At 34.1% G+C, this 27,754-nt stretch overlaps 1 protein-coding gene across 1 annotated transcript; it reads left to right on the forward strand.

The window, feature by feature from the left end:
- Positions 1-1,270: 1,270 nt before the first annotated feature.
- On the forward strand, positions 1,271-27,750 carry LOC134265469 (uncharacterized). The gene is made up of 11 exons (XM_062747677.1): positions 1,271-2,274; positions 2,323-5,853; positions 5,992-6,083; positions 6,982-7,076; positions 20,829-20,937; positions 21,197-21,912; positions 25,230-25,347; positions 25,575-25,683; positions 26,168-26,246; positions 26,924-26,971; positions 27,694-27,750. The coding sequence occupies exons 1-11, from the start codon at positions 1,271-1,273 to the stop codon at positions 27,748-27,750; spliced, it is 5,958 nt and encodes a 1,985-aa protein (XP_062603661.1).
- Positions 27,751-27,754: the final 4 nt, after the last annotated feature.

A 27,754-nucleotide genomic window follows, 5' to 3' on the forward strand; every position in this document is an offset into this window, starting at 1 on the left:
AAGAATTTGATTTAAAGTAGAATAGGAAATATTTAAAGATTTTTAACTTTAAAACATCAAGATCCGACACAATGCTCCACAAAGCACCAAATTCAAAATAGCATTTTTAACAATGCAATTGAAGATAATAGATAAAATAAAAGAATCTGAATTTCTTTAAAAAAAAGTACTTTTTCCTTTAAATATGAAAATTTTGATACTCTGACTTTCTATTATAAAATCGTTTTGAATTTTTAATGTTACTTTAATGAACGTAGTCTATATCTTATTATACTTAACTGTAAAGTTATTTTGGGGGTGTCAAGATTTACACTTTTAATGCCATAAGAAGAAAATTGTACATTTATACAATATTAAATTATTAAATCAATATATAAGATTTTTATTTCAAAATTAGCAAATTGTTCCAACCAGCAAAATTGAGGAACATCTTAACCTATATAAAGTATTAATGTTAGATCATACGCTGTAGAGTGCACATTGTATAAACTACGTTATATAAAATGATATTTTGTGACAACGATGGTCATATTAATGGTAATGTAATATATATAATGGGACTGGGCTGTCCATCAAAAACGAAAAACACTGACTTCTCCTTGACCCAGCCGTCAGTACAGACGACCATTTTGTTAGATCCGATTTATCTGTCTATATATTTTTTTAACATCGTTATTAAAAAAAACCTAGATCCAGACATATTTGTACCTGAAAGGTGGAACCTCCCAATAAAAAGTTCCAGATTAGATTTTTCCACCCTCCTGTTCTTTACATGTCTATTTTTGTAAAGAATAAACAACAGCATCATTAGATTAAATTTTTGTAAAAAAAAAAAAAAATTGAAATAAATAAAATAAAACAAAAATAAATGTTATGGTAAAACCGCACTTTGTCCATCAGTGACAATGATAAAGAGTTCATGTGGGGCATATTAAGTATAAGGAGAAAGGACATATAAAAAATATTTTTTAATACTGCATAATGTGATTGGGAATTGAATGGTCGCTATCACCTGTGCAGATGAAAGAAACAGTATATTATACCAATAAGTAATAACACATACATAACATTAAAAACTTCTGTGTTCAATACACGTTTTGCAATAAAACTGTCCATAAAGTCTCATATTGTATCGCCACTGACCCTGGCTGTTTAGTAGATCATCATATCCTTTAACACATTCATCGATAAATACAGCGCCATAAAACATCCCGAGGCACCATATCTACACATTCCAGAACTCTTTCACAATCACTTTGTCCTGGGCACCATGGAATATCTAAAAACCTGTTGGAATCTCTTTTTCGTACTTTTGTTCTTGTTCATTAAGTTCTCCGTTGAACAAGGATTTACCCCGTTAGTATTCCGTGGTTTTGGGGCTCCCCCGCCTCTGTTTCCAGGATTTGGACCCCCTCCACCAGGTGTACGTACTCTCTTACCAGGCCCTCCCGGGTTTCCCGCCATTCCTGGACCACCACCACTACCTATCATTTCTCCCCCTGTGACAACTTTATCTGACGCAGGAACTGGAAGTATTGCCTTGAGTGGTGAAACAGTGCCAACCACTTTTGATTTAAGCGGATTCTCAAATTCACTTCAAACATTACCTGCTACGACTGACACAGCTAGTATCGTGGGGCAGTCAGGTTTCGATGGAGGATTAATTACTTTGAGTGATCCGGGCAACACTTTAGAGGGTCAAAATTTAATTACAACATTGACTGGCCAGGATGCATTACTAGGAGGCACCACAACTTCGATAGCAAATGGCCTAGCAACAGGTTTAATAACCTCCGATGCAGGAGTACCGGAAGGTGTGAATCCTGCGTCTGCTGCAGAGTCATCGTTTGTTTCACGCTTTAGTAACAGCAACTCTAATGATGGTACATCGTCACAAATGATTGTAAATGGACAACTTAATTCGTTTGATTCTGTATCAAGTGTAAATCCACAAAATTTTGATGCCAGTGCGATTTTAAATACAGTCTTTGGAAATTCGAACACAGATCCAAGCTCCAGTCGGACCACAACGGTAACAGACAATTCACCGAATCGAATCGTGCTTACCAGCGGTGTCTCCAATAATGCCATTCCCAATAACATTATTCAACGTCAGCCAGTGTCTGTCGAAAACACCGGAGAAAGGATTCCTTCTCTGAGTGAACTTCAACAAATGTTTACACCAACCCAGTTCTCTAATACGGCACAAGACAATGCTATTGGAACTGGTGGGTCTCCAGCTGTTGGCATTCCTGCTACTGGTTCTAGGACTGGGTTATCCGTAAGTAATAGTAGACAAATATTAACTGATCCTTCTGGAAGAAATGATGAAACGAGGATAGTAAGAGTAAACACAGCAACAACTATTAATCAAATTGATGGCACCAGAAAAATTACATCACCCTCAGATGAACTAGATTTGGACTTTAGGAACTACATTAGAGCTAATGGAGGGCAGGTAGATCCAAATGATATTCTGTCTAGATTTCCTGGACCAAGTGGCATAAGTACAGTATCGAGGACATCAAATGAAAGAATGATGATCCCTTCTAATTCAATTTTTAGTCGAAATTCCAACGATCCAAATACAAGGTCTCGTACTACCATTACAGAAATTCAAACTAGATCAAACAGGGGTATCGATCCTTTGAATCAGCAATTCATGCCTTCAGTGTTTGCAGACCCAGCCAGAAATCAGGCCGCCACAGCAATTGCACAAAATGGAAATAGTATTGACAACAGTCAAATAAGTCGCCCATCAACCTCGGTGTCCGAGGTTAAAAACAAGTCCAACATAGTTATAAATGGAAATAGCAATATAGTAGGCTCTAAGGTAGATATGAATAACATCATCCGAACTTCTGTTGACGTGCAGCCTCAGTCTGTTAATCTCCAACGCTCGGATTTTGAAAATACTCTCTCTACAGTAGGATCAACAGTAGCTCCAGTTAACCCATTAAACGATAGATTTGATGTAAGAATGGATCCTGTGTCAAACATTACCAGAAGACAACCAAGCACCAATTCCCAAAGAGGAAGTAAAATTATGTTTGTGGACGGTAACAATAATGATGATGAAACAACTTTCCAAGAAGCCTCTTCAGCGACGGGCACCAATAATCAACCAGGAGCTAATTTTAACACAAACCTCCCAACAGCCAGAAATCAACCTGGAGTAAATTCCAATATCAATTTCCCAAACAACTTGCCAGAGGTTGGAAGTAATAACAATTTACCAATGGTCTCCTTTGATCCTTCCAGACGCGGTAATTCTATGGTGAGCTCGCAGCAAAACCCAGGCATCCAAAGTTTCCAAGGCACCAACAGAGAGCTTAATGGAAATGTTGCAGTAAATGATCCAGGCACAATCAACAGAGAACTTAATGGAAATGTCGCAGTTAATGATCCAGGCACAACCAACAGAAGTTTTAATGGAAATGCTGCAGTAAATGATCCTGGCACAACTAACAGAGAGCTTAATAGTAATGTTGCATTTAACGACCCACGCACAACCAACAGAGGGCTAAACGGTAATGTTGCATTTAACGACCCACGCACAACCAACAGAGGGCTAAACGGTAATGTTGCATTTAACGACCCACGCACAACCAACAGAGGGCTAAACGGTAATGTTGCATTTAACGACCCACGCACAACCAACAGAGAGCTTAATGCAAATGTTGCATTTAACGATCCAGGCACAACCAACAGAGGGCTAAATGGAAATGTTGCATTTAACGATCCAGGCACAATCAACAGAGGGCTAAATGGAAATGCTGCATTTAACGATCCAGGCACAACCAACAGAGGGCTAAATGGAAATGCTGCATTTAACGATCCAGGCACAACCAACAGAGGGCTAAATGCAAATGTTGCATTTAACGATCCAGGCACAACCAACAGAGGGCTAAATGCAAATGTTGCATTTAACGATCCAGGCACAATCAATAGAGGGCTAAATGCAAATGTTGCATTTAACGATCCAGGCACAATCAATAGAGGGCTTAATACAAATGTTGCATTTAACGATCCAGGCACAACCAACAGAGAGCTTAATGGAAATGTTGCAATTAATGATCCAGGTAGAACTAATTTAAGAGACCCGAACAGAATTCGAACAACGGCACAAGTCACAGGATTTTCGCGCCAACCCACTACCTCACAAATATTCCCAACCAACAACGAGGCAGCAGTACGTGGAAATACAGTTAATTTAGATCCAATTAGAACGGGTATGACAGATCCGAGTAACGGTATATCATCGCAGACACAGACAAATTTGGAAAGATCTAGAACAGAAAATAATGCACCTTTACCTGGCAGTTCAAGTACTAGAAGATTCATAAAAAAGACAACAACTATCAGGAGAATTATCTCCAATCCTAATGAAAGCGACACAAATAATAGGTCACAAATTAACAATACCCGTATACCAGATGCTTCTAGCTTCCGCGTTTTCGCCAATTTAAACAATAGAATGAATGGAATGAACACCAATTTAAATGCAAATGTGGATCCTTTGACTGGAGATGGAGTTGCAGGGAATAGAGATAGTTTTGTTTCCTTTCCAAACTCTGCAGATTCCACAAGAGTACCACAAATCATGGGTGTTCAAAACTCTAGATCTTTTTCAAGTGTTCTTCCTGGAAATATGGGAACATCCAACTCATTTGTTAGACCTACAGGTTCCGCTAATGTTAACCGTCAGTTCATGGGGACAGGATTTGATCCCGAATCCAACACACAAACATGGGGAACTGTGTTTGGAACTATTCAAAGTCAAAATATGCCCTCTACAGGCAGTTTGTCCTCAAACAGTAATGGTGTTGTGGATCCTAGTTCAGCAGAAAGAAGATTTTCCTCAAATGCTTTCACAGGAAATAATGGTAACTCAAACACGTTTGAAAGAGGAGTGGGCTCTACTGACAATGTTAATAACCAGTCCACAGTGACAAGATTTGATCCGGTTTCCAGCTTACAAGCTGAAAATGCTTCAAGACCTTCCCAAAGCCAAATGTCTCGCTCTAGTAACATTTTCAACCCTAACTCTAACGCTGTCGTCAATCCTGGGTCAATAGAAAGACGATTTTCCTCAAATTTTCCTCTTGGAAATAATAGACCCTTTAACAGCCAGTCATCGATGGCAGGATTTGATCCTGCCTCCAGTTCACAAACTGTAGGGTCAATAGAAAGACGATTTTCCTCAAATTCTCCTCTTGGAAATAATGGACCCTTAACTAGTCGGTCGTCGGTAACAGGATTAGATCCTACATCAAATTCTCAAACTGGAGGGTCAATAGAAAGACGATTTTTCTCAAATTTTCCCCTTCGGAATAATGGAGCCTTTGATAGTCAGTCGCCGATAACAGGATTTGATCCTGACTCTAACCCACAAACTGGAGGGGAAATGGTTAGAACTATGCAAGGTCCAAATAATCCTTCTAGAAGTAGTTTTAACAATGGACTTCCGCGAAATTCACAACAGAATACTAGAGTGGGCGGGTTTGTGAGTATGAATGCAGGAACATCATCCAGAACATCAGCTGACCCACAGAGCTCTGCTTTCGGAACATTCGGCGACGCAGCATCCAGAGGTTCTGGGTTCCAAACAAGAGTAGCGTCTACCAATAATGTCGGGATAAGACCACCCTCAACTGGTTCTCTGACCAGAAACAGTGCTGTTTCAAGAAGTGTCGATCCAAATGGCAACACAATAATTGAAACTTCAAGGCAGAATGTTGTCTTATCCTCCGAACCTCAAAACAACAGAAATGAAACTGGGAATTTCATGGTCCAAGGAACGACACTACCTCCAGTAGTTGTAGCAAACGACACTCAGTCTTGTAAAACGAGGTAAATCTATATAATGTAAATGTAATACGTTGTTTCGATTTATAGTCGAGAATTCGTTGACATCCCTAGCATATATATTTGACAAACGTACAAAACATATAATGAAATGAAATTCATTTTTCCCTTTCTGCTTTGCAGTGATGACTGTCAAACTGGAAATCAGTGTACATACAACAGGAATTTCCTATGTCCTGATTGGGTAGATTCAGTCACATGCCAATGTCAACCAGGTACCAATCCTTATTTATTAAATATCGACCCACAATTTGTATAATACGTTTCTTTTATTATTTTGAGCAGTTTTCATACTTTTTGGGGCTTCTTTTTATGTGAATCTACCCTCCCATGAAAAACTTTGAGCTCTTTGAGTCGGTTCTATAAAGAAACTTCAGTCTGGAATTTACTTAAGCCACCATTTTATCCACTATGAGATTTCGTTTTAGAAATTTGTGAATTGTTATACCCGGATATTAAACAATTTCAACAGATTTGATGACAGGAATGTGACATTTGAATTTAAACTGAGTTTTATTTATATTACTGATTTATTCAATATTTTATTTTGCTTTTCGCTAAGACCAAATATATGTAATAGACTGAATAGACTGTTTTCTAAGAAGGAATGACTTTTTGTCTGTGTCCCTTTGTGTGCATCTCTCTAAAACCATACCAAGTTTATCGCGGAGATTATTTGAATTTAAGATGCCACTGTCGTCGGTATTTTGATAGGATAAGATTGCAGTCATTGTTTTCATGTACTAATTATAAAGCATTTCATTTACTTAATATAAAAACAATAAATGGGCCATGGAAGGTCTCCCTTGAGGTACACCATAAGAAATTTTGAAAGAACTGTCTTCCCACATTTTTTATTAAGATAAATATTCTGTTGTTATGACTATTTACCAAATTTTCCATTTTAATTAAAAAAATTTGGGAAGACAGAACACATCACACCCTGAAACCCTCTGGTTAAATAAAATTTTGTGCAATTCACACCATTTACATCATTGCAACATTCTGCATTTACCGCCACTCAATTAAAAAATTACCATATATTACATGTATATGTTTATTTATAACAAGAAATAATAAATTGTTTGCTGTAAATGTTTTAATTTCTCATAGGATGCGATGCATTCAATCAGTTTATACCTCTGGGGACCAAGATATCAATTGACAATTGTGGAAATGAATGTGTTTGTATCAGAAATGATGGAATCGTAAGTATTCAAGTCAAATAAGTTTTCCTCAGATAAAATAAAGATTTTTAGTCGAATATTATGATGTTTGAACCTACAATGAAAAAACAACAGCTTAAAAAATATCAGAAAACCACAGTTTTAAAACTACATCAATCACAATAGCACTGTATGAAATTTTATTAATTAAATTTGTGCACAATTCTGTTTTAGGCAACCTGTACTCAAAACGCGTGTCCGCAAGCATAGGTCTAGATCTGAGAAAAACGCAAAAGAGACCTTTGTCTGAGGGCATACAAGACCGACTTCGGTTCAAATAAAAACAAAAATGACCGGATATGAAATGATGGATTGCCTTCCTGATTCCTGATGAGGAGTGGTGTTCTAAAGACGACGGTGGTTATAGGACTACAAAACATGTATCATGTGAACTAAGAAATCTGATGTATGATATCAATTAACGTGTTGTGTCTTTAATTGTCATATATACTGAAGGGAAAAAGAAACGCAGGGTAAACTTTTGAGGTGAATTAAATTTGTTTTTCTTAAAATACTTTTTAGTTTTCTTACCTTACTTTTAAAATCATCTTTCAAAAAGATATAACCAAATTCTCGTATAATTTTGTGTAATTATTCATGAGTTATTGAAGCTCAAATGACGATACCCCCCAAAAGGGAAAATTGAAAACTCTCATTATCTTCAATGTCCATCTCGTGCATATCTCAGAGTCTTTTTTCTCCTTTGCATGGAATTTCATCAGAGTGTTTATTTTTCAAACCCTGGCTATATTTAGCATGGGTAACCACGCAAAAAAATAAGTCAAACGACGCGCGCATGCGCCAGTGAGAGGAATACAACAGTAAGTTGACTGGCTCAAAAAACCAAATTGCGGAATTGTTTTCTTTCAAATTTCCTATGAATGTAATGATTATAATCGGGTACACTATAAATGGCTGTTTTTGTGGTAGTAAGGTGGCGATTTAAGAGATAGCAGGATGAATAACCCGCTCGTTACATGGCTCTGTTTCGCGTTAACGTCAGCGTCACGGTTGATTGAAATCCACTCCACACCCTCTCTGACAACGGCTAAAAAGTTTTATGGGGGAAAACTTACAAGAGAATGCTTAGTAAACTGTTGTTGCCTTTTTCATTAATTAGGCAATTCGAAAACAAGACCCAACTGAACTTCCGTAAACTGTGCCATGATTGCAATAAATTCATAATGTCTCTTAATATTGAAAAACAATGTGCATACCTCATCTGCATCAAATAATGCAACAAGATTTGTGAACAGACACGTCGTTATCAAATTGCACGTGTTTTGGGCTTTTTAGCGTTTTCCCTACGTGACGTCATAGATTTTACGGTTGAGTAATTCTGGATACTGATTTTGATGCACAGTAACTTAATTTCCAATCTGACTAATTTTCGTAATTTTCGGTCATGTGGTCAAATTTTTATCGACAATTATGCTACCCTGCGTTTCTTTTTCCTTTCAGTATATATAGGTAACTTCCATCTTATGTGTGTCGTGTCTCGTTCGTGTAATGTTAATAAAGAGTCAGTTTCATGTTTCCGATTTAATATTCCTTTTTCAGTATATTACATGTATTTGTACATGTTGCTTTAGAAGTTTACAGATGGCATGGCAAAAATTGGTATAATGCTCTCATTTTAGTGTGTTGATTTAACATTTAATTTTGGTTGGAATCACAATCCTTATATATGTAATAAAATTTTCTCTAAAAAAAAATTTTGGTTATGCATGTATTTAAAAAATGCTGTTATTTTAATGAAATCAATTTAATATGATGATGATAAATAAATGAATAAATAAGACAAGAATTTTGATTAACAACTACTTATTAATTAAGTTACTTGAGTCACTCGGTTGACGTACTGCTATCTGTTTTTGTCCGTCCTCGTGCGTCGTCTATCGTCTGTTAAAATCTAAACATTATATTTTTTAGCTTCTTTGGAACTACTGAACCATTTCAATTAAATTAATTTGCAAACATCATCTACGGATGAAAAGGGAGAGGGGTTCCTGTGTAAGGGTGGGGCTCTTTTTTTTATGGCGAAAATGTATTATTTGATTATAAGCAGAAAATTAATGAGCAAGGTTGCCTTTATAAGGAAAAAAATTCAAATTTGTGGTCACAGTGACAGGGGTTCTTTTTTTTTAAATGGGGTCTTTTGGTTAAAAAGTTAACATGCAATATTTTTTTGAAAATCTTCCTTTCTCCTCTTATATAAATACTAAACAAACTCAAGTCATCGTTTTAATGAGCAAGAGTGCCTCTCATGTTTTTTTTTTTCTAAATTCAAGACTCTGGGTCAGTGGTTCTGGAGCCAGGGTGTGATTCTATATATTGTTGATAGTGAAAATGCATTATTTCTGAGAAATTACTCTCTGCATGCTCAGCGATTTTTTAAAAATACTCAGTAGTACTCAGGTTGCCGTGAATGTCCTTGGCCTCTTGTTTTAAACTGTCGAGGGTTTGGATTATTGATACCTATCTTATTAAATGATTTAAATTCTATTATTTGCCATCAGTATGTAGGTTTCACTACAAGATGGATATTTCTTGTCTATATTAAATTTTTAAAAAATACAATAAATATGAATGAAAGATGCTTTAATCTCACTACTACGGAAGCGTATAAGTGCAATGTTTTTTTAAGATGGTAATTCCAACTTTACTCTTGGCTTTTTCAACTTTAAATTTGATAATTCCAACTTTAATCTTGGAAATTCCAACTTTAATCTTGGCTTTTCCAACTTAATACGGTTTTATGTATTATATTGTCTGAGATAATTTGTAGCTTAACTCATGTTACCGTTTTATACATGTAATTAAAATGGAAAGATACAATTTTATTATGAAATGATGATTTTAGAAGGAATCATGTTATAGTGCATAGCGTAGGAGCCGAAAGGGGGGGTGCGTTGTGGCGTGTCCAACCCCCCCCCCCCCCCAATAATACAATAATTTGCCAACATATAATATTGTTAGTGACTTATTTCAATGTACTTGTATATTAAGCATTATTAAAGTTTTATACTATATCTTCCTATGGCTCGTCCGCCCTTCGTACCTCCCATCTCCATCCACCCATGTAGGTTGCGAAAATTCATTGCTAACCAGTCTATTTCAGTGTATTACATTTTCATTAATAAAGTTGGTAATGGTTTAAAATAAAGGGGAAAAAACTAAGAAAAGGGGCTAGAAGATCTCAAAATAAAGTTGACTGGAAAATCCAAGATTAAAGTTAGAAAAGTAAAGATTAAAGTTGGAATTACCAACTTTAAAAAAAATTCCGCACAGTAAGTACTATTGTATTAGACATGTTCATATCTTGTAGGGTAAAACGTTCTAACATTGATTCCGATTAAATATTATCATAATCCCGCTTGAAAAGTGGGAGTTAGGGTATAATGATCGGAATGTACGTCCATCCGTCCGTCTTTTACGCTTTGGGGTACAGTCAAAGGACAGAATGTTTATTTTAATAAATAATAATAATAATATGAAAAGTGAAAACATTGTAAAGTACACAGGTACACAGGAGTCTGCAATATTTTATTGAAAAAGATTGGGATTTTTAACGACCAAACAATGAACGACTTACTATTAAAAAGAGCTCTCTAGAAATTGAGGTAGATAAACTTCATAGCGGGAAAGTTGACTTTCGTAAACACAAAATGTTGAGATTTTCAAGATTTTCGTAAGTACTGTTAAGTGTTTTGTTAAATCTTGTACAATCAGGTGATAGGAAAAAAATGATCTTTCAAACAGCTTGCTGACTTTTTCCTGGCTGGCTCATTTAGGGGAATTAATACTATATAATAGCTCTTTATTCAGGTCCAGCACAATGTCTTGATTAAGCTATATAGCTTTAAAAAGCTATGTAGCTTTATTGAGCTATTCAGTATAGCTTAATAAAGCTATTAATATTCATTTTTTCACAAAAAACGATTTTTGCTATAAATAAACAAAAAGTCCCATATATTTGACAATTCATATATATGTACAATCAGTACATTTAGCTACGTAGGTAGAATTATCATAAATACAGGTAGGTTGCCTACCAAATGAATTTCTTTCTATAAAAAAGCATTTTTCTCAGGATGTGCAAAAACTATCTTTTTGATGCAGTGATCATTTTCAACTTTGAACTCATTTGAAAACAATTCATGAAAATTTCCCCTTGAAGAAATGTCTTGTTTGCAATTGCAATCAAAGTTCTGAAAGTTTTGGGGCTATGTATGACAGTTAGAACAGTTACTCCTTGAATGAATTGACAAAGAAGTCCAGTTCTGGTTAACATGATAATAGGTCGGTAATTATTCAGCACAATGTGAAGTAATCATACTCAGTCATGCCTCACCGCACGGACAGATAACCAAACAATGGAATTACATGTTTTGCTCTAAACTGACTAAACACAGCGATGTTTAAACTATCTCTGCTTTGGAATGTTTTTTAAAGTCTCCCTAGTATAAATATATAGTCATTTAACTGCGATTTTTTGTCTCTTTTCCAAGAAAAAAAAAGTTACATTGAAATAGCTAAATAAAGCTACCTGGGGTAGGAGAAAACACGTGTTTTTAATTAAACTGATTGTACTGGACCTGTGTACTATGGGTTATCAAAAATACAGCCTAAATCATAAAAAGTTTTAACATTGCTGCTGTTGAATACTTTTAAGCAAAAGATGAATTTCCATTGTTTGAGTAACTGGGCTTTATCTTGAGTGCGGTGAGGCGTGGACAGTGTTTGGGAAGGCCAAAATGGTCAATGGGACTATGGCGCAACTGTCAACATTTTTGATGGGCCATTTTGAAAATGAATGGGCCATCAATATAATCTGAAGGGCCATTTTAAGAAATAACAAAGTGACAAACAAATATGAAATATGAGAGAAAACATGTTTTTAATTAACTGAATCTGATTTTTAATGCATGAAATACAGAAAATTTAAACTTAAGGAACTTTCTTAGAATAATATGTTTTACGGTGTGACCGTTGGGCCGAGCACAGTTGTACCATCAAAAAAAGTCGTTATAAAGGTTCAATTATATCTCTTACCTCACATCATTACCAATCTTTTTCAACCGACCCTTGTTTAAAATATATACACATATATTACAATCTTTTCACTGTCAAAATCATGTGACGTGGGATTTAAACCGAGAATGGTACAAAGACGAGGAAAAACAGAAATAAAAAAAATCGAGGCGGGGGTATAAAATCGGGGCGGGCGGGGATGAGCGTAGGAATATTTTTATTAAACTATAGAACAATGCTGACCCGTATTTTGTGTTAAAATTAACAGTTTTGGAAAGGGAACACCCTACCATACAAATGAATGAAGTATTGAACTTCATGTAAGTGCTTCGTTTAAAGGATTTTACAAACTTCAACCAAAAGTTTGTTGTTTTAATATATGCTTTACGTTATTATTTACACAAAATTTATTAATAACATCGGCTAAAAATTGAATGCGCACCAAAGGACATTGATTGATTTAATGTGCCATTTTTCACTTCAATGCGACTATGGTGCGTGGCGCAAGCCCTTCCCAATCACTGCGTGGATAAGTATGATTGCTTCTCATTGTGCTGAACTAGCTGTTACCAATCAATTATCCTGTTGGCCATAACTGACCTCCTTTATAACTTCATTCAAGAAGTAACTGTGTGGTCACTCATCAATAGCCCCAAACCTTTATAAACTTTGAGTACAAAGTCTCTCAAGGAGACGCAATTTGGTTAGTGGATTTTACATGCACGGTATTCAAAGGTGTGTTGCACAAATTATTGTAACAAGTTTTGGAAAGGAAAAAGAACACCCTACCATACAAATGAATTGAAGTATATTGAACAAATAAAATTCAATATGATATAAAGGTTTGATTGATTATTCTTTATTATGTGTGTAGAAGATTCTTTTTATGTGGAATATTTATTACACTGTAATGAGATTTGTTGTTTAACCAATTGACTGAACCACATTGAAACCACAAGGAACCAGAATGAAACCACAAGGACATCTTAATTTAATTTTAATGAATCTATATATGGTTTATATGCATAACATTGCTCACACAAATTGCTATATGCGCACCTTGTGCGCCACGATTGATCTTTTGAACCATTTAATGCGCCATTTTTCACTATCCAATTGCGACTAATTATGGATACAAAGCGTAAAGGGGAGCAAAACTTTTGGATTTCAAAATCTCTTACCCAAAAGGGACTGAGGTGTGGGACCAAAACCATCAAAATTAATGCAATTTTAAAAATCATTTTCCTTACTCCTGAGCATCAAGCTGTCAAAATTTTGGCATGCTTATAAAATAAAAAATGCATTAAGTCAATACAAAAATTAAAATTTGTTAAAAGGCCTGGAAATAGGTATTAGATTATTAACTTTTTAAAAACTGTCCTTTAAATAAAGGAAAACGATTTTTTTGTCATTCAAGTAAGTACTTACATGGACAAGGTGCTGTGCATTCTATTTTTGTTTTATCACTAAATAAAACATGTTCAAACCTGATTAATAGAAGCATACATGTGTATATGATAAAATGAAATAATTTTATGGAGTGGAGATTATAGCCATGCAGACTAACTATATTTGGTTTAGTACAAAGTGGATATTTCACGGATATACATGCAAAATTCTTTACAAATCCTTGTAAAATTTCAAAATATTGATATATTCCAATTTATGGATATAGCAAACTGACCAAGGTGAAATTTACATCTTTTATAACGAACTTTCAAAGATCTCAAAATTTGATTAATTGAACTGACTTATTTTTGTTAATGGAATTGTATATATATTTCAATTCACAATAAAACTTTAGTTATCAAAGGTAATTGTTTTGTAATATTTGCTTCCCTAACATATTTGGTAGTAATTCTTGAAGGAAAACATGCATATTGCGAATTCCCTTTACCGTATAATCCCTAATAACCGCCCTGGGCACTTAGAAAATTTCGAAAAGGGGGCGGTTATTTTGGTATTCTCTTTATATTCAATTTAATGTCATTCTTATTCTTAAAAAATTTTAAAGAATAATTAAAATAATGTCGAACCTTACTTTAAGTGAAGATAATCCACCCAATTTATGCGATATGATATAAAGGAAATTGGATACTGATAACATTTTCTTTGTTAAAAATTTTGTGTGTTGATACAATTCTAGATGATTTTAATATGGAATATTTATTACACGGTAATGATGATTTTATACGGTTATAAAGAATTACGGATATAGAAAATTAAATTCACAGGTCCCTAGGACTTCACAATAACTGAGTTTTACTGTATTAGTTAATCAATGATCATTTCATTCCTTAAAGGTACATTTTGGGGATTAAATCATCTCTTTATCTTGTTTTCATTACATAAATATCAAGTTGGTCATTCTATGGATCTTTTACAGGGTAACAATTAATGGATTATGCTTCAAAAATTTTTAGCTCACCTCAACGAAGTTGGGGGGAGCTTATGTGATACCCACGGCGTCGGCGTCCCAGGTTAAGGTTAAGTTTTTTGGAGCAGTTTTCTTTTTAATTACTTCTGTGTCCTATACTGATTAGACATGCATGGAAGATGGTTTTAGTGTGTTTTATTGTACCAGACAAAGTTTCAGATGCTGCAATTTCAGCAAAGGAATTACATGTACCAGGTTAATGTTTTTGGAAAGATTAACAGTCACATTTTACATGTATATATTGACCAAACTTGCATGGATGATATCTAAGGATGCAAAATTTTACACAATGCATGGTGTGAACATTTAAAGTTTTTTAAACAGTTCTCATTTAGATGTAACTATAAGAATGTTGATAAACTTGCATGGATGATACTTGTTTTATACGTAATAACTCTCCTACATTTTCCAGTTGAGTGAACAGGTTAAAATTTTGTGCTAAAAATAAGCCCTATGTTGACCAAACTTGCATGGATGTAATACAATAAATACTAATAAAACAAATGGGGTGCAGGTTTAACAAGTAACTTTAAGCCCTATGTTGACCAAACTTGCATGGATGATACAAGAGGATGCACACTACCAGGCTTGCTTTTGGTATAAAATTACATTGTTAAAAGCAGGTTTCATTTCCAAGGAAATATGAGTTCTTTAATGACCAATCTTGCATAGATGATACATCTAAGGATGTCAACAGGCTTGTCGGATGCTGAATCTGACCTACTTTTTGTGGATGAGTGAAAATGTTAGTTTTGATGCATGTTTCATTTCCAATAAACTATGAGCCCTATAAACAAACTTGCATGGATGATACAATAGGATGCACACTAATGGACTTGGGGGTGCTGAATTGGACATACATTTTTCAGATAATAAACAAGGTAAAAAGCAGGTCTATTACCAAAAACTATAAGGCTTATATAACATTGTATAAACCAAACTTGCACAAATGCTGCATCAAGAGATGAAAACTCTCAAATTTGCTTCAGATCCTGGATTTTATTACATTTTCATGAAGAAGAAGTAGTATAAATTTTTTATGTAAGGTCTATTTCAAAGTATCAGATCAAAATTGCTTTTAAAAATATTTTCATTTTTGGAAAACTTTTTGTTGGTTAATTGTGTGACTTTGCCTTACTTAAAGACAACATTCATTTATTAATCTCTGATTACCTATGTTTATAATTGTATAGGCGAAAGCATTATAAGAAACAAGAGGCCTCGCTCTTGTGTTGTACATGTATACCATATTTTTTTTAATGCACTGCTGCTTTAATTTTGAAAAAAAACTAACAAAAATATTAAAGTTGCAAAAATTTGGATAAATTGCATATTATTAAAAATAGTACTGTAATGAATATTTTAAGAGTAAAAAAATTTAATAATTGTAAATTGGTTCCTTGTGGTTTCACTTGTGGTTTATTTGCATGGTTTCCTTGTGGAAGTGGTTAAATTGTGGTTCCTTGTGGTTCAATTATTAAAACTGTAATGATGATTTTATGAGTTTGTACAAGAAAACATTTTTCATTTGATATATATCATTTAGTAAGACAAAAGTATTTCGAAAAAAAAAAAAAATCGGATTTTCCGGGATGCGAACCCTGGCCCCCTCACATGTGAAGCGAGAGACATACCAATAGACCATGGAGCCTCTTTAGCATGGCGAAAATTATACACAAAGATTAAGTCACATACATGTATATATTCACGTTCAATATATTGTCAAAATTTTACACAATGCATGGTGTCTAATTTATCCTTTATTAAACAGTTCTAATAGATGTAATAAGAATATAAAGTCCGCCGAGAACTTGTTTTATACGTAATAACTCTCCTCATGCCCCTGTGCTAAAAATAGCGACATGTAATACAATAAATACTAATAAAACAAATGGGGTGGGACACTTTGAGAGGGGTGAGAGAGGTCCTAGGGACTTTTGGTATAAAATTACATTGCAAAAGCTCAAAATCCTCTTTAAATATTGCCCGAAAACGATAGTGTTACACACAAACAGAATGTATACATTTAAGACCTCGAACTTTGACCTTTTGACCTCAAAATCAAGAGGGGTCTTCCTTAAGCCACAGGGAGTTGTTATGTAAAATTTCATTGCAAAAGCTCAAAGGGTTCTTGAGATATCGCGCGGAAACGAAAGTGTTATAACAGAGAGAATTTGCAAATTTATGACCTTGACCTTTGATCTTTTGACCTCAAAATCTATAGGGGTCCTCTTTAGTCCATAGGGAGTTGCTATGCAAAATTTCATTGCAAAAGCTCAAAGGGTTCTCGAGATATCGTGTGGAAATGAAAGCGTTACAGACAGACAGAAAGACGGACGGATGGAGGGACAGACCCAAATTAATATCCCCCACTTTTCAAGCGGGGGACAATATAAAATTTATATAGCGCTCTATCGATTTGAGTCCTCTAAAGCGCTTTACAATTAAAATATATAAAAAGATAGTAATTGAAAATACATATAATCATATAATATAATACATACATGTACATAAAAGTAGTCAAGATGTCACTGTCTAATTATAAAACCATATTTATATTTAAAAGAGAATCACAGATTATAGGCTAGCTTAAAAAGGTGTGTTTTAAGATCCTTTTTAAAACAAGTCAGTGAAGCACATTCTCTAAGCTTAAAAGGCAGTGAGTTCCAGAGACTAGATGCGGCCTTGTCTAAACGACAGTCTCCATATGTTTTAGTGCGTGTCCGAGGTACCTAGAGAAGATGTGCGGATTCTGAACGCAGTGATCATGGCGGGTTGTAAACAGTTATGATATCTCTCATGTAGACTGGAGATAGGCTGCGAAGGGATTTGAAAGTGTACAGAAGGATTTTATATTGGATTCTGTATTCAACTGGGAGCCAATGAAGATGGATTAGAGTTGGAGTTATATGATCGGATCTTTTGGAGTGTGTAATTAGTCTTGCAGCAGAATTTTGCACTCTCTGAAGTTTGGCGATGTGGTGGGAAGGAACGTCGTATAGCAATTCATTGCCGTAATCTAGTTTAGATGTTACTAAGGAATTAACTAGTCTAGAGCTTTACATGCTTCGTCACTAATATAGGAACGGATGCGACCAATTCTGCGAATGTTCATATATGCCGAACGTGAAACTGAGAAACTGGCATGCTGAAAAAATAACACATTTGAGAAAAAAGTGTGATAAAATAGCTTAATCAAGCTATTCTTAATAGCTTAATAAAGTTATTTATTATACCTCTACTGTAATTACTCTATATAAAATTAATACCATAAAACTATTTCCCCGAGAAGAGACTATTTTCATCATCTGAAGAGTGAAGACTACTCCCTGGAAAATCAGAGCTACTCCCTGGGACTACTCCCTCATGAATATTTATTAGTAATTTTAACCAATCAAAGTGTTCAGTGGGCGAAGCATTAAAGGAATCTCGAGTCTGTGATGTCATGTTATTAGCAATGTAACTATGACGTCAAAACATGTGATGTCAAAATCATACTTGAATTCTAGCAAAATGAAGACAACAATAATTCTTCAAAATGTCAATGAAAATACTTTTTAAAAATAATTTAATTGTTTAAGGACACTATGCATTACTTATCATACAATCTGTTAAACCGTGTGCATTTGTAATCATTATGCCTCAACAGTGTTTCTTTTAAATGTTGGAATGTCTGGTAAAAAAAAAATTAAATCGCCTATGATTGTTTCGGTATAATGAAACAGTTATGGAATGTGAACTCAAGAAATAGCAAATTTATGGTTCCTCTCGGCAGGAAACTATTTCTTTCGGTGGCGAAGCCGCCGAGGGAAATAGTTTCCTCCCTCGGGGAACTATAAATTTGCTATTTCCCTCGTACCCATTCCATAACTGTATAATAGCTAAATCAAAAGATTGTACCAGACCTGTTATTGGGATGTAAAGCTCCCAACAGACTAAATGTCCAGTATACTGTACAATCACTTATCAGTACATTTACTGCTTTAGCTACAGTAGCTGAGTAGAGTTCTTGAAATATTTTTTTCACTGTCAGTCATTTGGATTGACTGCCATGTGAAGTTGATCAGTCCAGACAGATTTCTATCAGTCCCAAAAAATTCAATAAAAAGATGAAAACTTTGTTTGATTTGATTATCAATACATTGTGCACCCTGTTTCAATAAACACTGCACACTTCATGCTGATTTGATCGTCAATTTTCTTTGAATTATCTCGGGGGTCGATTTTCTTCATAGGTTTTTAATCTAGTTTGATTTTCTCACTTGGCTTACCGTAGCACCGTCAACAAACCTGTTTTATCAGTTTACCAATCATAGTTTGACACTTGCGTTCATCGAAGAAGCCATTACAAGATTGCAGAAAAGAGTTTGAAAGATTACGATCGGACGTTATAGGGAATTTGTACGAAATTTTGTCAGATTTTCGCAAGTTCCTCTGTCAACATTTACCGGTCATTTTGACTGACACAGAACGCAAAATAATCGGTCTTTGGTTGATTTTATCGGTCTTGCCGACAGGACCGAAAGATTTCAAGAACTCTGCTGGGCTTTATTTACCTACTAATTCATATACTACATGGTGGTAATTTAGCACAGCATGAACAGGTGAACAAGTCCAGTCCAAAGACTATTTCTACCTATGTAGCTACTCATAGCTACGTCCATATCTTTCTTACAGAGGGACATTAAAGTAGCTATTTTTACCTACTTTTGCTTTCATGCATTAAGGGTGTGTCATGACCAAACCAGGAAGGTCATTTGGTGGCACAGTTCATACAGTCACACTGATGATGGATAGGACAAAAATTTGGCCAAAAAATGATTATTTTGTATATTATCAATTTTGCATACAAACTTATGTAAAATTGATAAACTTGGTATGTAATCATTTTTTCACACAAAGATTGCCCATGACATCATTAGTGTGTGTATGAAAATATGGTATTCAACCATGTTACGCTGTTCAAGGTCACTGGAAGCAAAATTTTCAAAAATCATGTTTGATACAGAAAGTAGGTAAAAACAGGTACTTTGGGTAGGTTTAAATACCTAACGTAGCTATTAATACTGAGCATCGCAAAGCGACACTTGTAACTGCGAGCTCTAACGACAACGCCTGGGCGAAGAGAAAATTTGGACTACTGCACATTCATTCCATAGAATTTTTTCCGCAGTAATTTTGACCCACAATGCATCGCTTCGTACACAAACGCTAAAGCCATGTTCTCGCGAGAATAACGACAAAAGTTAAAAGAAAAATAAACTTGTCTTGATTTAATGAATTTTTCTGTTTATTGCAGAAAAATAATCATAAACTGATTGAAATCAGCCCTGTTCACATGGTTCAGGCTTCGGCAACATGCAAACGACGTCATGTGACGTCATAGTCTTATACACACCAAATTCACGAGCGGTTTGACGAGTCCGATTTAAATGAAAACTGGGTAAGTACCTGCGCTCGCCCTAACGGTCGCACCGTCAACATATTAGCTACGCAGGTAGAAATAGTCTTTGGACTGGACCTGGTGAAGTAACCAATTAACCATATATCATTAATCAGAAAAATTAAAATTAATAAGGGAGTAAAAGGTAGTTAATTTTAGATATTAGCATAATGGGATATGAAGTATTATGGTCAAAGCATAAAACATAAAACCATAATGCTCAGTTCTGCATCTATATATTGAGATACATTAGGACTGTATCACTAGGTGCATCTTATTTCACCATGTATTATAATTATATTTTCTTCAAATAGACAAAGGGAAGTACAAGCTAGAAAATGGACATTTGTTAGAGATTGGGAAAATGAACCAACATCATCTGAGGAAGACTTTAGAACTAGGGTAAGGTGTATTGATTCCACCTTTCATTCTCTGCTGAAAAGTGTACAATAGTGGTAATCCTTGAATACCCAAATGACAGCTATAAATGAGTAAGAGAACATGAGTTTGGGATATAAAAAAAAATTGGAAGATTTTCTACTGGTATCCATAATATACGATAGAAGGTAGTTGACAAATCATTGCTGAGATCCAAGAAAAAATGACCCCCCCCCCCCCCCCCCCCAAAAAAAAAATGCTGTACAGCTGTTGTCTAATTGTGTGGATATGGAGTATGGGTCAGAAGTCTTGAGTAGAAATATAATAGTCATAATTGTAGGAGAAACATTTTGTCAATTTGTCATGCACATGCTAATATGCTAGTTCTATTATGTATGTTCAAGTATTAATAAAATCCCTTTATTTTATTTTCCTTCTCTAGATAAGTCCCCGTGCTGAGATTATAACGTCACCAAGACCAGAGGTGATCCATCTTCCTGGAGGAAGACAAGTTATCAGAGGAAGTCCAGTACCAGTGCTCATGAACACAAGTAATTTATTTGAAGAATTCAGTACTAAATGTATAAACAATTTTAGATTGCTTATCAGGTTTAATCTGAAATTGTCCATTGATAACTTAATAACTTGCAGGGATGACTTGCTTGTCTTGAAACTGGGCGAAGAGAAAATTTGGACAACTGCACATTCATTCCATAGAATTTTTTCCGCAGTAAGAAGAAAAGACCATAGCTACTAAAAACTCTGCTATGAATTTATTATAACATGGTATAAACTGAGTTAATGTTGCAGGTTCATCTCAACATTATTCATCTCCCAGAAAATCTCAGCTCCATCAGCAGCAGGTCTCAATCCCTAGAGTGGATCTTCACAGCCCAGATTATCTCCAGGATTCACAACACTACAACAGCTCATACCACCAGAGCAAGAAAGACAACTCTGGTGAAGAGAGTGGAGAGTCACCAGCAGATGATGAAAGTACACAAAACAATCCAAGCTCTAACAGTGAGATTCTGTTTGAATCCAATGCTGGGGACTCAAGACTGTCAAGTTCTGTCTTCGCTAATCAATCAAGTGAAGTAAAAGAGGGAGACAACTTAGTCAATTCAAGGGAACTAAGTCAACTTCACCAGAAAGAACAAGAGGTAGCTGATTGTCAGGACATTTCTAATAGAAGTAAAAAACTTATCATTTCCCCAAACGGAAGAAAAAGTACCAAAAATAATAACAGTTCACAAGTTCAGGACAAATCAGAGCCAAGTAATCAAAAGAGACTTGTGTCAGTTAGGAGACAAAATGTAACAAGAACAGACACTTCATGTGTACAGAGCAGTGAAGTAGTGGCAGGAAAGAGTCCATCTCCAAGAAAGAGAAGGGCACAGGACAGAAGTAATGAGAGAAATGAAGTCCAGGGTTCAGTACAGAAACAGTTAACCTTGAATCCAGTTAAGAAAAAGAAACAGGATACAGAAGAAATATCAGAGACATTAGGACAGTCGGCCATTCAGGTTTGTCTCTCTGTGTACTACATTATAATGAATGATGGTAGTTTCCTTGAATGAATTCTGGATATCTTTGTCTTTATGTTACCTTATAAAAAAAACTTTGCCTAAGCAAAAAAATGAAGAAAAAAATCAGATGAGCTTTTCTGATTGGGCTTTGAATAGTATGAAACCGTATGCAATAGTATATTTGTCCTGCTAGTATGTAAAGTTTTAACATTATATCAACTTCTCTAAAACTGAAGTTGAACCACTGGAAAAGTTTCCACAAGACCTTAAGTGCTTTAATATGGAGTAGCCTTTAAGGAGAGCTGATGCACTAACTAAAACTGTAAAATCAGTAACATGGTCACACTTGCAGTAGAATAAAGTTTAGGGTAGGGTGGTGTAATTTCGACCAATTATTTTTTTATACTTAAGATTTGTTAAAGCATGTCACTGTTATGTTATTTTACAACTTTTACTGGATCCTTTTTCCTTCGAAATACCTTCTATCTTTCAGATTACTTTGATTTTATATATAATTATTGGTCATCATATAAAATAAATGCATTCAATTTACGAAATATGTGTGTTAGATAACTTCGACCGCACACGGGGTTATTTCGACCGATGGGGCAATATAAAGGAAATAACTGGCGTCAGCTCTACTATAGTAAAAAGAAATATGAATTTAAATTTTTCTGCTGTGGAGCATAAAAGATTTAGTAAAAATACTGACAAAAAGATGGCAATTTTCAAAATGTATCTAATTCAAAGACATCGCGTGTACAAATGTACACGTACAGGCATCTAAACCGCATGTAAAGAAAAGAAATGATTTTTCACTATTGTAGAACTAGTTTCTACCGAGTATTCATGTACACAATACTTATCCTAATTTTTTTTACGGACAGTCATGAATTCTTTCTGGTAACAGATAGTATTGCATCATTTTTTTTTTTGGTCAAAGTTACCCACTGATGCCGTATTCATGTATGGATAACTTCGGTCGATTTCTGTTCAGCTGATTTGCAATTTAATTTGTAAAAACTAAATACTATAAAGGATCACTTCATTATAAATAGGAATTTGACATATAGGACCGGGATTGGTTTTTTTCTCTACAAAAACCTTGTCGATTTCCGTTCTGATTAATGGCATTAGGCTGAACACATATAACAATTTGTTTTTCCTAAATCTTTTTTCAGCGAGTAGAGGTATGGGGAACCCTTTCATTGATTTCCTGAGTTTGTTATCTCAAAATGTAATAATTGATATTTGTCATAACTTCTCAATAAGCATAATGGTAGTGTTTACTGCCTCTGAAATTCTATTCTTTATGTTTAGGCAATTTTATCCCTGAATGTAGTAAAACATTCCATTAATGTATGCAAATTATATAGGCCTAAATCAAATCCGAGGGAGTACAGTTACTGATATGTATGTAGCCAAAATCAATGTTATTAAATCCTAAGGAATATATACAATTGACATTCATCGCAGCTCAATGCTGCCAAATGTACCTGTATTAAGTAACACAGAGTGAGTTATTCTTGTCCTCGGAGAAAGTGTGCTTAGGCCTTATACTGAGGTTTGCTCCACCTGACTGACAACTGTACATTGGATTTTCATGATTTGATATCTCTTTCGTGTTTCTTATATCAAGATGGGCATGCATAAAGGATATATAATTGAAGGAAAATACACAAGGCTATAAAAAAAATATAAAATTGGCTTTGAAAAGTCGAAAATTTAAAAATTTAAAAGTGTGGTACCAGGTGGATTCGAACCCCCGACTTTAAAATGTTAGTGTGCACACTGTAATATAGTCAGCATATATATCAACTGACCTAGTCTGACTATACGATTTACCGGTATAAATTTGAAGCAGATTATCAAAATCAGGTTTCCTTATTTTTTGCTGGTTTTTTGTGAATTTCACCCCTAAAAAAATCCCATCTTTAATTAATCCTTACATCCAAACCTATCCAAATATCACAATTTCATTTTGTCCACCTGCTAGTACATGTAGGCCAAAATTCATGCAAAAATCAAACTTTCTCTACAAAATGGTGTTGAGGCCAACTTTGGAGGTGTATTGTAAAGTTATAAATAATAAATTTTAGGTATAAAATACAAATTTGAAAAATTAGACATACCGTTAATCATTAATTAAAACCGCCCCGGGCACATACAAAATTGCAGTAGAAAAAGGGGCGGTCATGTTTTTATAAGATGTTAAAATTTTGTTTTAATAAATGTCATATTTTAACTTACAATCTTATTGAAAAAAAAAACAAATAACAGAGTAAAAACATGGCTGTCCTTCCTTTAAATTACAATATGCTATATATTAATTTTCCCACTTGGCATTAGGGAATCGACAAGGAGAAAATTTTTGTAGAATTTTTTTTAACTTTCATCAGAAATACATGATTAGGTCGTTCTAAAAATCTTTTACTTTCAAGAATATTTGATGTATGAGTTACCTAATAACAAAGTTTCATTTTCACTTTCTTCATTACTGGTAGAAAATTTCTGGATGATTTTGATCACTGTCACTTGGACAAATTTCAGTAGACAATTTGAAAAAGACCGCGTAGGGGGCGTAAATTAATAGGGGCGGACAATAGGGATTATAGGTATATTTGTATCAGAAAACAACAAATAAAGATTAATTATACAATGTCAATTTTTCTGGGAAATTGTTCTCTCCTATAGGTCAAATCTTTTGTCAAAGCGAATACATTCTTAAAAGGGTATGAATTTTTTCAAATTCATATTTGTTAAATGTCACACCAGGGATATCCACTGATTGTCTTTCCGTACAAGATTTTTCTGAGGAGATAATTCGCCATAGTGGCTAAAACTATACTCGTCTGTAATTTTTCGGATGATAAAGCCTTTTCTTGGATGTTATTTTCCTACAACGATCTTAATAACACTCATGGATATAAAATTATTATCGACACAATATATTAAAAATACATTTTCTTTTTGCATAATATATTAAATGTACATACGCAATTATATGCCATATACAAAATATTTAAAGGTATTTATGAACGGTCGAAATTAACCAGATGGTCGAAATTACACCACCCTACCCTATGTCATATTTTTTAGGATTTAGTAGATTTTGTGTTAATAAATGAGGCCTAAAATAAAATATTATTTGTTTGCAGTTGCCTACCAACCCACTGAAAATGCACCCGACCCAAACTTTTTTTTAAAGCCATTTTGTATTATTATTTTTTTTTCTACAAATTTTTCAGGATATTGAAAGTGTTTCTATGTCAATTTTTGTCTAAAATCTGAAAACACTTTAAAATTCTGTTTAGTATACAGTGGAAACTCCGTTGGTACAATCCAAAGCGAAGCTTGTAAAGCCAAGAGTTATCATAACAGATGTCTCCGACAAAAAGAAGAAAAAGGAGAAAATCAGAGACAAAAGCACAGGTAAAAGATGTATCACTGATTATTTGTTGTTAAGAAGATTATCTTGTGAATTTCGATGTAGTCCAAAAATAATATTATACTTTGCATAATTTGCTGCAATTTGACTCATTGCTTTTCATTCTTTTTTTAATTTGCTCAATGAATTATTTCTTTTAAATATAAATGATGCAAGGTTAGGTTTTAATGATATGTGAATGTGTCTGGATTGACTACACATTTTCATTTAGAACTGGTCATGCATATGTGGACAGGCAGAGATGGTGTTCGTCGGAAGAAAGATATAACAGACCTTGATGTCATCATGCACTGTGTTACAGAAACATTAAACAAGTGCAAGTAAGAAAAAAAAAACTATACTATCAAAGTTAGATAAATTTATGATATGCAACAATGGGTCTTTGATACAAAACACAAAGTAATTTTTACTTGATTAAATTTATGAATAAGTGGCGTAATTTTGGTAATTAGGAAGAAATTAGACAGAACTGCAAGATGTCAAAATGTTAGGTTAATGTAAAAGAATCCATATGTGAAAATTCCATGGGCAGAGTTGAGAATGCAAAGGTGATTGTTTTTTTTCAGCAAGACATTGGAAATTCTACGTAATAACAAACAAAAAAAGCCATAGTTTATTCCCCACCTTCCCAATGCATGTTGTAAGAAGACTATAAAAACTCATGTGCAATATATTTTACATGCTTTTTTGTATACTGTACTCGTACACGTAGTAGAAAATTTGTTAACATAAGGATGATTTAAGGAATAAATAAAATGTCCATGTTGTCTGAGAATGCATGACAGTTTACTGGTATATTTCTAGAGAACAGTTTACAGAGAAACCACAGCAAAGGGCTCTGAACAAATTCAGTTCTCAAATAAATGCTGATCTTGCATCTCAGGTGAGATATTTTATTAGTTACCTATATTCGCTAGAATTCAGAAGAATTTTGAGATGTGCCATGTACTATCACACTTTTAAGGAAAATGAAAGTCAAGAGACGAAGTATTTTTCTATTATGATTGAATGTAATAATTCATTTTTATCTCACATCGACAAAGTTTTGATGAGCTTATGCCATAACCCCCATGTCGGTGATATCTCGGCATCAAGTTAAAGTTTTAAGTTTTAAAAAACAAGTCCATTTCCAAGAACTATAAGCCCTACCTGATCAAAACTTGCATTAATGATGCATTTAGGGATGGAAACTACCAGACTTGCTTACGATGCTGGAACTGAACTACACTTTTCAGATGAAAGGAGCAGGATTTTTTTTTTCAGATGTTATATTTAAGGCTTGTTATGGTTAAACTTGCATATATGTTGCATTTAATAATAGACTCTTAAAGACTTTCTTTGGATGTTGGAACTGACCTACATTTTCTAGATTAATGAACAGGTCAAAGTTTTTAGAGCAGGTCCATTTCCAAGTAACTGTAAGTTCTAATTAAATGAAACATGCCTGAATAATGATCTTGAGATGCAGACTAGAAAAAAAATGTGATGTAAGAATTACCAACAGGTACTTTATAGATAACAATTGAGCCTTGTAATCTTTGATTCTTTAATTTTTTTTAGATTGAGAGAAAGCAAAGTACAAAAAAAATAAATTCAGATGTGAAAAAGGTAAGCTTTCTGTGCACATAAAAACATTTTTTAAAGTGGAAAGTGAATGTTCCAAAATATTTTTGGTGTATTTTTTTATTTCCATGAAAATTTTTTTTTCTAAATTTTTTTTTAAAATCTAAATAATGATAAAGTTTTTAAAAAAATTTCAATAAAGAAATGTTTCAAAAACTTCAATAAAAAGAAATGTTATCAGAAAAATTTTTGTTTTTAATGGGGTGTATTAAGTGCTTGTTATAATTAGCAGATTTATTTTTACTATAAGCAGAGACAGGCAACACCTGCATTAACTCCCCAAATTTAAGACTTCCACTTTTAAAATTTTGACATGTGCTTGACCTCTTTAAATGAAATAAAGTGTTCTCTGTTACATTGTCCTAATGTGGCATGGTTTATGTTCATTACTATGCAATTTAAAAATCCATCAAAATGTGTTTTCACATTGGTGTTTGAAAACAGTAGCTTGGCATCTTTTCATTTTTATACTAATAAAGCAATTTCATGAAAGATAAAAGTTCTTGATGAATATATTATTTCTGAATTAATACTATAATAATAAAGACTTGAATAACAATAAACATGAGAAAGTTACTTTTACTCAATGTACATAGGAAGTGTTGAAATTGAATATTTTATGAAAGAAAAGAAAATGCATTTTAAAATGTATACAAGGTTATATCCTGAGAATCATATCTCTAAATTTTTATTTATTTTCCGTACAGAGCAGAAAGAATATGCAAGCATTAATAAAAGTTTTCAATCAAAAAAGACAAGATTAGGAAG

The sequence above is a fragment of the Saccostrea cucullata genome, unplaced genomic scaffold, assembly GCF_032062105.1.
Source record: "Saccostrea cucullata isolate Sc308-1 unplaced genomic scaffold, CSIRO_AGI_Scuc_v1 ctg157, whole genome shotgun sequence".
Lineage (NCBI taxonomy): Eukaryota > Metazoa > Mollusca > Bivalvia > Ostreida > Ostreidae > Saccostrea > Saccostrea cuccullata.

Excerpts from the sequence above, each read along its gene's own strand:
- LOC134265469 (XM_062747677.1), top strand. The coding sequence starts at position 1,271 with ATGGAATATCTAAAAACCTGTTGGAATCTCTTTTTCGTACTTTTGTTC. Across the intron at positions 2,275-2,322 it reads GCTACTGGTTCTAGGACTGG|AAATGATGAAACGAGGATAG; the intron begins GTTATCCGTAAG and ends TCCTTCTGGAAG. Across the intron at positions 20,938-21,196 it reads ACCAGTGCTCATGAACACAA|GTTCATCTCAACATTATTCA; the intron begins GTAATTTATTTG and ends TTAATGTTGCAG.